Source organism: Hyaena hyaena, unplaced genomic scaffold, assembly GCF_003009895.1.
Source record: "Hyaena hyaena isolate Hyena2069 unplaced genomic scaffold, ASM300989v1 scaffold_456, whole genome shotgun sequence".
Classification (NCBI taxonomy): domain Eukaryota; kingdom Metazoa; phylum Chordata; class Mammalia; order Carnivora; family Hyaenidae; genus Hyaena; species Hyaena hyaena.
The window spans coordinates 627,140-642,163 of record NW_024081087.1 but is presented as its reverse complement, the minus strand read 5'-3'; the positions used below and the strand labels follow the sequence as shown (position 1 = coordinate 642,163).

Sequence of the window (15,024 nt, the reverse complement as noted above, 5' to 3'; positions counted from 1 at the left end):
GTCTCCCTACCTCTGCCTCAAGTACACGCACACACACACACACGCAGTCTAGTCCTCCAATGGACCACTTCTGCCGGGCATGCTGGGAAAATCCTGCCTGTCGGGAGGTGCTCCCAGGAGGCCAGCCATTGCCAGATGGTGCTCCATTCTGCTGAGTCCCCTGAGACCCCCATCCCCCCAAGAAGGCCACACCTCAGGCCTGCTTCTTTCCCTCCCTGGGCCTTTCCTGTGGCTTCCAGAACTCTGCACCTACCATATTTTCCTTTAACTTTCAAGAGGATGAAGGCTGTGGAGATGAGGAGGCCGAGGAGGAGAATTCCCAGAATGACGCAAATGATGAGAAGCATTAGTTCTCGGGATTTCCAGGCTTCCGCTTGCTGGGTCACAGTAGATTCTGGAAGCAAGAACCCCAAATCAGAAAGAGGAAGGGACACAGAGTTCTCCTTGCCCTCCTTGTCTCTCCAGCCTCTCTACAGCTGATCCACTTCCCTTTTGGGCTTATCTTCTTCCTCTCTTCTTTTCTTCGAACGTTCCCATCTGCTTTTAGATGCCTTATGTTGGGAGGTGCTCAAGAAGTGGGTATTGAATGAACAATTAACTGAGGGAGCCTTTCCCCCGGCTCCCAGTCATTGAGTGCCCACTGTGTGCCCACTAGGCTCTAGGGATACAAATATGACATCAGCATCATAGGCCTCGAGGGCCACTGTCTAGTGGGAAGATCAACACATTGACTCAATCCAATATGGTGCCATGCTTGCTGGGAAGGAGGTGTGGGCAGGTGTGAGGCTTTCCAAGGGGTACCTGATTCTCCGATGGGGGGGCAGGGGCGGGATGCCGAGGCTGGCTTTCCAGAGAAAGTGACTTGGAGCCACCTCTGGCAGTGAACAGACCATCGGGAGAGCGAGATGTCCCTTCTGTGCCCCGGATACATCATTCCTACCAGACATGTATGCCCTGAGGGCAGAGGTGAGGGCCGTGATTCTGGACCTCCCAGCTCTGCAGCTCCGATGTGGCTCACTGTCTTCACCTCTCTCTTGGCCCCACCCTTGCTTACAAGAACCCAAAGCCTGGATACAGGTAGGTGCTTGGAGTGGAGCCCTCGCGAGAGGAGAGATGGGTACCACCTCCTTCTCAGGGTCAGGCCACAGGGCTGGATGAAGGGTGGTGACAGCATCACAGGGGGCTGGTGGGATGAGAGCATCCCGACCCCCTGGCTGGGTGTAGTGTCTGCTCCCGCCAAGAGATTATCCCCTCCCTGTTCTCCTCCATCAACAAAGGGGGTGACTTGGACCCGGGTGGAGGTGGATTTTGTAGCAGGAAGTAGGTGCAAGAGAGAGGCTGGGCCGCGGGGGCCCAGAGGAACAGGCTGAAGGGCCAAAGGCTAGAGTGTGGTCCTTGGAGGTAGATCTTTCTCTGCTCTTTGAAGGCTGATGAGACCCCCCACCTTGACCTCGGAGAGTGTGTGCGAGCGGGTGTCTGGGGTCCTGGCAAGAGTGTACCCTGCACCCCAGCATTTCATCCCCTCTCTGTGCCCTCATCCATTGCAGAGTCTGTGTCAGGGCTTAGTGCCCCTCTACTCCGTCCCCAAGCCAATGGAAGCAGGGGATGGCTCGCACACCGTGAACCTGGGCCAGCCCCCATGGCTATCTCGGGGTCGCCAAGGGGCTCTGCGCCCAGACTAAACAATCACGGGAATACCTAATGCTCAGACACTGCTTACCGTGTGCTCCACCCTGTTCTCAGCACTTTCAAGAAATGAATTCACTGGAGACTCACGATGCTGCCAGAAGAAAGCTACTGAGATTATCATCCCCACTTTATAGTCGAGGGATCTGAGGCTCAGAGAGACTTAGCTCACCGTTGCACAGCTAGCTGGGGACACAGCTGGGCTTTGAGCCTCAGGAGTCCCCCTGGAAGTCGCCCAAGCTATACACAGCTGGTGGGTAGACCAAGCGTGGTTCAGATCAGAGCCTTGGACGCGAGCTCCGGCCGATGCTGGCTGGCTGTGCCTTTACCCTGTGAGCGCAAGCCTCTTTCTACGTGTAAAGGCTCTAATGAGACCTCCCCGATGGGGATGCCAGGAGGGTTACAGGGCTGGGAAATAATGATGGTAAAGCTCTGGGCCGCTGCCCGGGATGTTACCAACACACTGACTGCTTCCTACCGCCAGCTGGTGCCAGACCAGACCAGCGCTGGCTCTCTCTCCTGCTCTATTCTCCTGCCCGACAGGAGAGTGGGCTTCTGTCCATGAAATACCAGGATTCTGGAAGCTGTGGGGCTTACACGGCAGGGAGGGGAGAAGAGAAGGGCAAAAGCACCCACAGAATGGAGCGCGGGGGCAGGGTGGGGGCGGGAGGAGCCCAAGTCCGTTGTCTGGAGGTGGGGGACGTGGGAGGCGTGCACCCACCTCGCTGAGAAGCCGCATGCCCAGCAACACTCACCGACAGTGACCGGCTGAAGGCTGGTGGGTGCTTCCGAAGTGGACAGGTTGAGCAGACTCCGGGAGCCTGTCAGAAAGCACTGATCATTCACTCAACACACATTACGGAGCACCTACTGTGTGCCAGTCCTTGTGTGAGAAACTGAGCAAGACAGGCACGTGACCTGGTACCAGGGGCATGGTCCCATGGGGGGGGGGGCATATGGGTACGGAAACGTGCCGTTCCCACCCCCCACAGTAAGGGGGGCCTCATGGATTTCAGGCTGGGAAGTTTCTTGGGTTAGAGTAGGAGGCTAATAAAAAGAATTACCCCTTCTTTCTATAAAATCTACAACAGACCCCAAATCTCTTTTTCTGTTAAGTCCTGGGTTCATTCTTCACATTGGCCCCAGGAGCTGGGAAGCTGACGTTATCATCACTATCATAATCACTTGACAGGGAAGGGATGGAGCTTGCAAAGTCCCTCGGTGGCTATTACCCGATTTCCCAGCTACCCGGTGAGATGGCGATATCCACATCCACGTATTTCATGGCACTGAAACTCCCCCACTGGGTAAATGGTAGAGCCAGGCTTCACAGACAGGGGTCTGAACCCCATCACGACGCTAATTCCATGTTTCCCTGGGTCTAACGCTCTGGCTTTTTCATAGCTTAACACCTCTGAAATTGGGGTGATGGCATCAATTGTTACAATTGATGGCATGGCCCAGGTGTATTTTGGCAGCATTGTTGTCCTTTATGGTACTTAAAGTAATAATGGTGTGACCTATCAAAGCCACCTTAGATTTGGTGACATACGATAGAATCCAATTCACAGTGTGGAAATGAGGCTTCGCCGAAATAAGAGGTACCGGGTGCTCCGTCAATGCATGGCACCTGACCAGGGCCCCAGATGTTATTATTAGTGTCTCTCAATCTTATTCTCCTATGTCACCAGCCTTGGGGTGGCGGTTGGTTTCATTTCCTTGAACTGATTCCAGTCCACAGAGACCACTGCTTAGCATATAGTTATATCTCACCAAGTAACGGACTCATGCTTTGGGGGCTGACTCAAGGGATCTGTGGGCAAGAATGTCCTGATTGATCAGCCACGTCTGCCTGGGCATGGTAAGGGTGACGGCTCCCGACCCAGGCCACACTGTGGGCCCTGGCCTACCAGTTCTAAGGCTTCCAATTCGGGTGGAATTGCTAGTCTACATCTGGGGGTGGTGGGGAGGAGGGGGTGGAGAGGAGGGATACCTGAGCAGAGGACTCTGGCTGCGCTCGACTGGCTGCAGAGGTTGGAGTTGTTGAACCTCCAGGAGCAATCGGAGAGGGTGGGCTCCTCCCCCTTGCACGAGTAGTACATTTTCCCCGGCAGGGAGTGGGGCAGCCCCTTGGGTGTCGAGGCCACGGTGCCGCAGCCCAAGGCCCGGCAGAGCACCCGGGCCTCCGAGTCGTACCACTCACTGTCGCACACTGTGCTCCAGACCCCACGGAAATGTACTTCCACCTGCCCCTCGCAGAGGTCGGCGCCCCCCGTTAGGCGCCAGGACTGGTGCTCTGCAGAGGAGAGGTGCAGGGGGGCAGGGGTGGGGGCGGAGTCAGGTCACAGGACCCTTTGAGCTGAAGTTCCCCATGAGACCAGACTCCTGAATGTGAACACCCTACAGCCAATCAGTCTCCAGAATCTGTGTCCTTTCCCTTCTCTATCTGTACCCTCCGCGGGCGCATGCTGCTTTGCTACTCAAACTGTGGTCCGTGGACCTGCAGCAGCGGCCCGGCATGGGATCTGGTTACAAATGCAGACTCTCGAGCCCTGCCCAGACCCCCTGAATCAGAATCTCTACGAAGACCTCGTCTCCCCCGCCCCCATTCCTGGGCACAAGTGAAAAGAACTGTCTGAACCGGAACTTCATGGCCTCCTAGGGATCGTTGACAGCCTCCTCAGGGGTCTCCTTGCCTCCATCTCCCCTTGCTGCTCTGAACCAGGAGACAGACTCACACTGGGGAAGAGTCTCCCCATTGATGTCACTTCCTCCAGGAAGTACACAGGATTGCCCTGCAGCTCTGGAGTGTCTGCTCCCTCTAAACTCCACCCAGCGGCCTTTCTTAGGGCATTTATCTCTCTCTCGCTTGGATTTTGCTTGTCCCTTAAGCTTCCCTCTTGGACTTGACCTCGCACTGGCAGGGTTCATCCCTCCCGGCTCCCGGGCCTAGGACAGGTAAGTGTGGGTAGGTGAGCGCCTGCTAACCTGAGCACACCACGCCGGCGTCCTCCTTGTGACCACAGTAGCCATTTCCCGGCAGCCCGTGGCAATCCCACAGGTAGTGCTCATTCCCTGTGCAGTTCACCTGGTCCCGGTGGATGGGTCCTTGGCCAGGGGTAAAGTGCAAGCCGGGCAGGGCCTGAACTGCCCAGCCGCAGTTCAGCTGCCGGCACACCACGTGGGAGTCATTCAAGTCCCACGTGTCGTCGCACACCGACCCCCACTGGCCGTGCTCTAGCATCTCCACGCGGCCGGCGCACGGACTGCTGCCGCCCACCAACCGCACTGCGTGGTTCTCTGGGAAAAGAGGGGAAGAGGATTGTGGGTGGTTGGGAAGAGGGTGAGGAAGGGAGGGGTGGGAGGGTGGTCTTGACTGTGGATCCAGTGAGACTAGCTGGTAGTTCAGCGGGCAGGACTGGAAAACCCTGTTAGGGCTGAGGACCTAGTGGGCAGAGGCGCAGGACTCATCAGGGACTGTGGGTGGGCTATGGAGCCTATGGGAGGGGCTAGTAACCTGGAGGGCGGGACAGGGGAAATGCTGGGGACTGGAAGGGCGGAGCTTCAGGCTGGTGGGTGGGGCTAGAGACCTGGTGGGCGGGGCCTGAAGAGCAGGTCTCCCGGCTGGAGAGCTGCGATGCTAAGGGACACAGGGAACCTGGCGTATTTATGTACATGGGAGATAGAGGCAGAGATAGAGGTCCCGAGCAGAAGAAGAGGTGGGACCAGGAAAAGTAAGGGCTAGAGACCCAGTTAGTATTGGGGACCCAAGGGTCAGGTTGGGGACTAAAGTGGTAGAGCTGGAGATTAGTAGGGGGGAGAGGTCTGGGGTCCAGATCTGAGGGCTTGCTCAGAGCTGGAAATGAGACAGTGCTGCAGTTCTCCAGTGTGGGAACCAGCTATGTGTGCATTGGTAGCCGGAGACAGGAGGCGAAGGGGGAAAGGGGGGATGGACAGGAAGGGGGGGGGAAGCCCCGGAGGGCAAGGCTTGGGTCCAGTGGCCAGGGCTAGGGACAGGAGTGAGGGGCAATGGCGTGAAGGCCTGAGGGTAGGGCAGGCAGGGCCCAGGTGGCGGTCCACTTGTACCTGCGCAGGTGACCTCAGCCTGCTTCCCGGCGCTGTCGCACACGTGCTCCACCACGTCGCAGAGCGGCCACTCCGCCCCTCTGCACAGGACGGCGGGCGCCAGTGCCAGCGTGGTGTTCGGGGCCTCGCTGGCGTTCCCCGCGCCTGGACCAAGTGGCAGCTCCAAGGGCAGCAGGGTGGGCTGGATGCCCGGCCCGGCCCCGCCGCAGCCCAGCGCGCGGCACACGGCCTCGGTGGCATTGCGGTTCCAGAACGCCCCGCACGCGGGCTCCCAGGACTGCTGGATCCAGACCTCCACCGTCCCACTGCAGTGGCCGCTTCCGTTCACCAGGCGGACCCCGAGTCGCTGTCCTGGAAGGTGCCAGACAGGAGCTGAGGCCTCCGGGGATTGGGACTGCAGATCCCAGAGATGGGAGGTGCCGGCTCCACAGCCGACCTGCTGTGTTATCTCAGGCTATTCTCTCCTGGGCTCTGGGCCTTGGCCTTCCAGTCTGCAAAATGGGGCTGGGCTGGCTCATCCCTAATCCCCCTTTGAGGCCTGACCCGGTTCTCCTTAGTCAGGGGAAGGGGGCTGAGGGTGACCGAAGAGGTCAGGATGCCTTTGTTAGGTCTGGGGTGGCAGAGAACTGAGGGTCCAGGCCCCACAAACCTCCCTTTCTTGCCCCTGGCTCCAGGGCACCCTTGTGTGAAAGAAGGGCGGAGTTCTGGGTTCAAGGCCCTGCCCCTGTACCGTGGGTGCCATGCTTCCACTATCTTAGGCCCCTTTGCTGTTCTGAGGGTCCTACTGCTGAGGCTGCCATCATGACCTTGAAGACCTGGAAGATGGCTATGGGTTAGGGATGGGGCTGAAGACAGGCTGTTTGGGACAGTGGTTCCCCAGACACCCTCTTTGAGGAGTCACCTGCCTATTTTTGCCCAGGACTGCACCCTCTGGGTAGCGCACAGCTTTGCACAGAGTAGGTGCTTGATATATGTTGAGTTAATCAAGGACCCACTCGGTGGAACCCCACCACCCTCATTAAGAGGTCTTCAGCTTGCTCTCAACAAGTCTCCTTAAAATGTTCCCTGAACCTTTTGACCATGCATTTGTGACATTTCATGTTAAAGGAGGCTCTTTGCCCAGTGTGGGGTTTGAACTCATGTCCCTGAGATCAAGCCCTGAGCTGAGATCAAGAGTCGGATGTTTAACGGGCTGAGCCACCCGGGTGCCCCACGCATATGTAGCATTTTATCAGTGGCTTTTCAAAGATGATAGTTCTAAAGATCTCAGAGTGAATGTAATGGTGGAAATCCAGCACTGAGCCAGGAAGAAGTGTTGTCTGAAGTTAGGGAGCCTCCCTGGTACCCTCAAAGTCTGCTTCCTTTCCCCATCACCCAGGACACCACCTGCTTGGTCTCAGAAAGCTGGCGGTGTGCCCCAGAAGGATTATTCCCTTACCTGGCTCCAAGGGCTGGCTCTCTGCACTGCTGGTGTCAGGCTGGCCAGATGGGGCTGGAGACGGGTGACCTGAAATTAACCAGCAGCAGCCGTGGTGCGTGAGTGAGCATAGAGATAGATGGCACAGAGGTGCCTTGAAGGACAGGGGGCACTTTCTGGAGCTGTGGCTACGTGGGGGCCTTGACATGGCATGGTCTTGGGCCTTGGGCATAGTTGACTCCCTTCAGGGTAGGGCAATTCTCAAGCTTTCTTGCTGGGGTATCTTCCACTGCACCTTTGAACTGTGCAAACGTGCTCAGTAGAGTAGGGGGTAGTCACTGGGGGCTTTGGGGCCACACCCACTTCCTGGCTGAGTGACCATGGATGGGTTACTACCCTCTCTTGGCCAGAGTCCCAATTTATCAGCAAGAGCACTTAGGTGGGGTGTTGTGAGGCTAAAAGGAGTCAATACCTATAAAATACTGGGCCTACTAGAAGAAGCTCAAATGGGAGTTATTGTCAGGAAGAACTTTCTTGTTTGGAAAACCTGTCTGAGAAACTCACACCAGACTTCGGGGGAATCGGCGCATCCTGGGGCCGGACCGTCGGACTACAGAGCTTTCAGATACGGAGAAACTAACATTTGCTGAAGCCTGAAGCTATGCCAGGTCCCCACTGATAGTATTTCATTTTCCTTCAACCACGCAGTGAAGTAGATATTAGCATGCACTTTTTACCAATTAGGAAAGGGAGGCCCAAAGAATAGAAACCACTCGCCTCTGTAAGATGGTACCCCTTGGTCCTTCGAAACCTGCTGTCCACTTGGCCCCCTGGGGACTGATTGGTTTGGACTAAATCAACATCTCCTGGGCCCTTTAGTGTGTGCTTGGCTCAGGCAATGGGGAGCCTCAGCAGAGGTAGGAGGGAGGGAGGGACGTGGAGTGGTAGGTGCTTATTTCCCAGGCTCTTCCTGTCTTTGACTCTCCTTCCAGATCTCACTGACCACTCCCTGGTCCTGTCTCCTAGAGCCCAGGATGGTGACAACTTAGCCACTTCTGGTTCTTGCTTACCTATCCCTTGTAAACAGTCTTTTTTTTTTCTGTATTTTTTTAATGGGAGGGAGACAGAATCCCAAGCAGTCTCCACACCGTCAGCGCAAAGCCGATGCGGGACTCGAACCCGCCCACAAACTGTGAGATCATGACCTGAGCCGAAGTCGGACGCTTAACCAGCCGAGCCACCCAGGTGCCCCTGTAAATAGTCTTTTTGTAAATAAGTCCCTTCAAACTCTTCTATTTTGACAGTGCCTCCCGTTTCCAGTTGGTACTCTGACTGATATTTGGCCCGAGGCCCCCCAGCTCAGCAGGAAGCAGAACCTGGCTTTGACCGGGGCTGCAAGGAATCGGCTCCCTGCTGGGTAGTTTGCAGATGCACAAAGGGAGGGCTGTGGCCGGCTGGGCTGGCCGCCTATGCTCCCAAGGGAACGCCTCTGCATCCAGGGTCACTCTTGTACTGAGGTTGGGCCATTGCCTTCGAGAAAGAAGGAGGTGCGTTCACTGATGGGCCGATGTGCGGAAAAGGCAGGGAGCCTCCTTCAACCCTTCCTTCCTTTTCTTCTCTTGACCCCGTATCTGAGGCTCTGATGCAACCACAAGATGGAGGAGAATGCGGACCCAATTAGAATTTTGTGTAAGAAGTAAACCTTTATTCAAATTCACATGCAGGTGCCCCCTCCAAAAAAAAAAAAAAAAAAAAAAAAACGCACGAAAAAAACAAAAAAGAACCCAGAAGTGAACCTTTGTTGGGTTAAGGCATGAAGATTTCAGCCTGTTTGTTACCCCAGCCCAGCCTGACCTGGCCTAACTGGCTGCAGACTCAGGCACGGCTCCTACATAGTCTTGACCTCCCCTGGGAAGATTCTACGGACTCATACACGGAAGTGCACACAGGCGCACCTCTGCTCAGGCCTGCAGACACGGCTCTCCTGAGGCCTCCGTCTGGGCCACTCCATCACTCAGACAGAAAGTAACCAGGCCTGGAATTGCCTGTCCTCGCCAGCTCCCTGCCTGGCTGCCCGGCCCAACTCCCTGGAGGGGAAAGACTCCGAATTCCGAGCACACACTCCACGGCTAATGTAATATTCAGAACAAGAATTCAGATGCCCACAGGTTAGGACTGCAGAACCCCAGTTCCCACAGCAACGGCCCCGCTGCTCCAGAGGAGTTTTCAGTATGTGTGCTAGGGCCCGGGGTGGGGAATGGGGTGCTGGCTGCGGGATGTGTGTGCGTGTGATTGTGGCGGGCGTGTCAGTGTGTGGTTGTGACCGTTTGTGTGTGAGTGTCTGTGTGTGTGGGGAGGGCTCGGTTGTGTGTGTGTCTCTGGGTCTGGGAAACCACTTTCCCGTGTGTGAAAACTCATATGCTCGCTGGTAGACCAGAAACCCCCAGAGGGCAGGGTTCAAGGCTGAACCAGCCGTGCGTCCCCCAGGCTGCCCAACCCCGTGGCTGTTGATTGACTGACCGATGGAGGAGGGAGTAGACCTGTCGGCTTTAAGGTCAGCTGTCACCAAGGTAGTTTATTCAGACTCAAGGGTTTGTTCTCTGTGTCGAAGGCATTTTCCTGGCCCCCATCCCAAGAAGGGATCCTGGCTTTGGTGGCCTCTGACTCTTGTGCCTGGAGGAACAGAGGCAGGATTTGCCTCCCACCTTCCTTCCATCCAGTCCGCGGTTCGGGCGGAAGGCCCAGCGCAGGACCAGTGCATCCCAGGCATCGTTATGGCTTTTGTCTGGTCCTGCGTTTCACACTTTTCTTGACATTTGATTCATTTTTTGCCGGAGTACATTGATTTGAAAAGGAACCTTTACCTTTTCCTGGGAATCTGCTTTGGAGCATGAAGATACTCAAATGTAAAAGTGTCGATTGCAGTGTCTTGAATAGCTAATCACCAGACACAGAGCGAATGCTCATTCACCAGGGAAACAGAATGAATTATGGCCCATTTACAGCATGTCATCTGATGCCGCCTTTGTAAAGAATGAAATGGACACACGCCAGTTGGAGGCAGTAAGGAATCAAGATGCAGAGAAGAAAATGTAATATGATACAACTTTGGCAATGTTATGGCCAAAAAGGAGGGAAAAACCCACCTTTTATGAAGAGGCACGATTATATGAACATGAGGAAGAGTGGGGGGGAAGGTGGGGGGAGCAGATTTATGGGCATGTGACCTGTGCGTTCACAGGCCCCCAGCTTAGAAATTTCTCTGAACATTGTTTAATGCTGTTCCCATCTTGAAATTCTTAATAATTTTTGAACAAGGGGCTCTACATTTTTATATTGCACTGGGGGGGATCTACACCTTTTGTAACTAGTCCTGGGGCTGAACATGCAAGCGGGTGGGAGAAAAGAGGGAGAGAGAGAAAGCAAGCAAGGAAAGAAGGAGATAAAAGCCTGTATTTAGAAAACCACGTGTGATATGAATCCATTTCTGTATAAAATCAGGTACAGAGGTAGACATGCAGAATCTTAGAAAATATACAAAAGACAAATGGACTTTTTGTACTGCTTGTCCCAGATCGAAGCTCACTGTGAATCTATGTTTACTAAAAATAATGCCACCTAAGAAATGTTAAAAGACATGTCGTTATCAAATGAAGGCGGCCTCTTTTTTTTTTTTTTAATGTTTTATTTATTTCTGAGAGAGAGAGAGAGACAGCGTGAGCAGAGGAGGGTCAGAGAGAGAGGAAGACACAGAATCTGAAGCAGGCTCCAGGCTCTGAGCTGGCTGTCAGCACAGAGCCCGACACGGGGCTCAAACCCACGAACCGTGAGATCATGACCTGAGCTGAAGTCGGATGCTTAACTGACTGAGCCACCCAGGCGCCCCAAAGGCAGTCTCTTTGATAGGCTCAGAAAGAATGACAGAGCCTTGAAGAGAAAATAATTAAAATAATGAAACCTGTTTCTTCCCACGTGACTCCGTGTTATTTGATACTAAGCTCAGTTACCCTGTGTGCCCCACAAAATCATCTTGAGCTGTGTCCCCCATTCTGCAAAGGTGTGGACCCACAAGGATAAGGGATGGAGGGGAGGGCTTCCGAGTGGGAAGAGAAAAGCTCCACTCCCCTCTCCCCCCCCCCCCCCCCCCCCCCCCCCCCCACGCCAGCCTGGGGCGACAGAAGCGTTTCAGGCCAGCCCTGAGCAGAACCAGACAGGACCCTGGACAGTGTAGCCGGGGGAAGGTGCCAAGGGAACGTAAAACGTAGGCAACTGAGGACAGGAAAAACGTAGAGTCGCCTTGCTTGGAGCCTGAGAGACACCTGTCCTCTTTGGTCACCCAGGCCTATGGGGCTACTGGGGGCTTCAAGAGCTGGGGGACCTGGAAAGGGAGAAGGCGTAGACACTGAAGGAGAAGCCGAGGTCCCAGCTGGCCGGCCCAGTGTCAGAGCAAGCCGGGTCAGGGAGGGCCAGGTCCCTTGGGGGGCTCACCAGAGCGCGGCCCTGGGCACGCCCAGCACACGGGCTGAGAGAGACACCAGCTGAAGACACCCGTCCGCCCCCCGCCGGCTCCGACAGATGTGTTGAGAGGTCTTCTTGCCGAGGGGATGGGGCTGCAGGGTTGGGGGTGGGGGGGAGGCGGGGTGGAGACGGAGGGCTATACCCATGTGGAGGGGGCCCACAGAGAGAACCAGCGTACGGAGCGTGGCACGCATCACCTGCCGCAAACACGATGTTTTCTTTTTAACATCAGTGTAAAGTGTCGTGAGCCCATGTCAGCAGCCTTAAGAACAACAACAGCAAAGCCCTTTGGATCCAATCATTTTGCTTCTGGAAACCTGTCTTAAAGAAATAATCTGGAATACTACATAGAGATTAGAGTCCATGCGTCAGAATTGGAAACTTCTAGGTTCTTTTCTCCAGCTGAGCCCCTTTCTGGGTTTTTTTCTCCCCCTTTTAAGAGAGAGAGTGTGAGTGGGGGAGGGGCAGAGAGAGGGAGACAGAATCCCAAGCAGGCTTTGTGCTGTCAGCACAGAGCCCAGTGTGAGCCTGGAACTCACGAACCGTGAGATCATGACCCGAGTCTAAATCAAGTCGGATGTTCAACCAACTGAGCCACCCAGGTGCCCCTGAACCTTTTCTAACTGTGTGATCCAGGTACATCATTTAACTTCTCTGAGCCTCAGGCATTCCCTCTGTAAAATGGGAACAAGAAGGACCCCCAGTGCAGGCTCCCCAGGGAATATGAAAAGATACGACACATGTGAGACAAAATCTTCCCCTACCTCGTTTCTAATAGGCAAAAAATTAAAAATCTCCAAACTGCAAGACAACTGAATTGTCTAACAGCAACTGGCGGATTGGTTAGGAAGATCAACAATATAAATATTGGCAAGAAATATTCACGAAGAGTTTTTAGCGACGTGGGGGAAACGACAAATACATTGTGCTCTCCCCTCCAGCCCTGCCCCCACCCAGCCTGGGTTGAAGCTTCTGAAGGTCTTCCAGGACCCAGAGGGAGCCCGAGTTCAGTCCCCTATTCTGTCCTCTCCTTGAACTGTGGACTTTTTATCCTCCGTGGCTCCAGTCACGTGCAATTACAGTGGTTTTGGTGATGAGCTGTTGATTCCCATCAGGCCCACTAGATTCTAAGGGTCCCAGGGACGGGAACTGTTCCCATAGTCCCGGCACCTGGCACAGTGTCTTGCCCAGAAGAGATGCTAAAAGGATATAAATAAATGAAATGTGATCTCAACTACAGGGCAGGGGGGGAAGCATAGGAAAAATTAAAAAACACTAGCAGGAAATATGCCCACACGGCTAGTTTTGTCTTTTTCTCTCTCTTTTTGTTGCTCTAAATTTTTTAAATCTTCCACAACAAATTAAAATTTAAAGGTCTCCAAAGAAACAAGCAGCCCTTTTTTGGGGAGAACATGCAGCTCACTCGCGGTGCTAATTCAATGAGTTTTTTTAAATGTTCATTTATTTTTGAGAGAGAGAGAGAGAGAGAGCCCAAGCAGGGGAGGAGCAGAGCAATCAGCCAAGAGCCCGACGCAGGGCTCGAACTCATGAACCACAAGATCATAACTTGAGCTGAAGTTGGACGCTTAATTGCCTGAGCCATCCAGGTGCCCCCACAATGCCGTTTAAGCCAACTAACTGTCCACTCAATCCGCTCACCAGAGCCTGGCAGACCATGTGGCCCATGGGGACGTGTCAGCCAGAGCCACATCGCTCCTGGGGGCAAAATGAAGAGCTCATGTGCTCTGTGGGTCAAGGTCTTTCTTCTCTGGTAAAGGTCAGCATCGTTGGGGGCAGAGTGGAGGCATCACCGGGGCTGAGTGTTTGAGGAGGTGAGTCCGGGCCGATTTCTATCATTAGCTTTCTGTGTGACCTTGGATGGGTCTTTTATACTCCCTGAACCTATTTTCTCACTTGGGAGACAACAGACTGATAACTTTCTGGTCTGTTTGAGTCTTTCGATCCTTTCATCATAATTGGATAAAGTATATAATGGAAGACAACATCCAATGAACACTCACTGTATGCCCCATAGATAACACCTATTATCAATGTGCTTCATTCCCATGTAGTATCTATTCAGATCCAGAAACTATCCTATGAGGTGGGTACTATTAGCATCTGTGTGTCATCACAGAGAAAACTGCAACACAGAGAGGTTAAGTAACTCACCCACCATCACCCAGCTCATCAGTATTAGAGGCCAGCTCAGATGCCACTCTTTTAAACCACTACTTTGTACTACTTCCAATATCCTGTCCATATAGATGGGAATTCTGTCCTACACTCTCAGTCTATTGTTACAGGGGTCGGTTCATCATATGCAAAGAGTTCTTAGGTATAAATGCAGCAGAGGAGTAGAAATCTGGGGATGTTAGAGATCCTTTTGTCCAAAATGGAGAGTTGTGGGGGTGCCGGGGTGGCTCAGTCGGTTAAGCGTCCAACTTCGGCTCAGGTCATGATCTCACGGTTCGTGGGTTCGAGCCCCGTGTCGGGCTCCGTGCTGACAGCTCAGAGCCTGGAGCCTGCTTCAGATTCTGTGTCTCCCTCTCTCTCTGACCCTCCCCTGCTCATGCTGTCTCTCTCAGAAATAAATAAAAATCACTAAAAAAATTTTTTTTTAAATGGAGAATTGTGTAGTGCTGCATTGTCCAATATGGTTGAAATTTTCATTTTATTTAATTCAGCTCATTTAAATTTAATTTTAAATACTGCTATTCTATCTAGTCATTGGAAAACCTCAAAAACTGTTTGAGCTACTTAGATATGTGCATCTACCTTCACCATAGTAAATTTTATGAAATCTAAATACGGAGCTTTAGTGTCCAGATTGAGATGGGCTTTAAATGCCAAGTGCACACCATATTTCAAAGACTTAGGAAGAAAAAAATAGAATGTAAAATAGCTCAATAACTTTTTATATTGACAGCATGTTGAAGTGATATTTGGGACATATGGGTTAAGTAAAGTATGTCATTATGTTAACTTCATCTGTTTGTTTTTACTTTGTAACATGTGGCCACTGGTAGATTTAAAATGACAAATGTGGCTCACATCACATTTGCATCAGACAGCACGATGTGGGGGAGAACATGGGACTTGTGTCCACAGGCTTGGACGGGAGTCCCAGCTCAGTCCTTATCAACTCTTTTTTTTTTTTAAATGTTTTTATTTATTTCTGTGAGAGAGATGGAGACACAGAATCTGAAGCTGGCTCCAGGCTCTGAGCTAGCTGTCAGCACACAGCCCGACGCGGGGCTCGAACCCACGAACCGTGAGATCATGACCTGAGCTGAAGTCGGACGTTTAACCAACTA

General features: G+C 53.2%; 1 protein-coding gene across 4 annotated transcripts in view; it reads right to left on the bottom strand.

The window, feature by feature from the left end:
- The window catches only part of CD6 (CD6 molecule), a 42,878-nt gene that overhangs the window by 5,548 nt on the left and 22,306 nt on the right, over positions 1-15,024 (bottom strand). For 3 of the 4 annotated variants that reach the window (XM_039253596.1, XM_039253597.1, XM_039253598.1), the window contains exons 2-7: positions 7,211-7,279; positions 5,773-6,123; positions 4,675-4,986; positions 3,680-3,982; positions 2,442-2,507; positions 254-394 (exon numbers count right to left, since the gene is read on the bottom strand). In XM_039253596.1, the coding sequence (XP_039109527.1) occupies positions 254-394; positions 2,442-2,507; positions 3,680-3,982; positions 4,675-4,986; positions 5,773-6,123; positions 7,211-7,279 (1,242 nt within the window). The remainder of the gene's footprint in view (positions 1-253; positions 395-2,441; positions 2,508-3,679; positions 3,983-4,674; positions 4,987-5,772; positions 6,124-7,210; positions 7,280-15,024) is intronic. The other variant, XM_039253599.1, reaches the window with a different exon arrangement.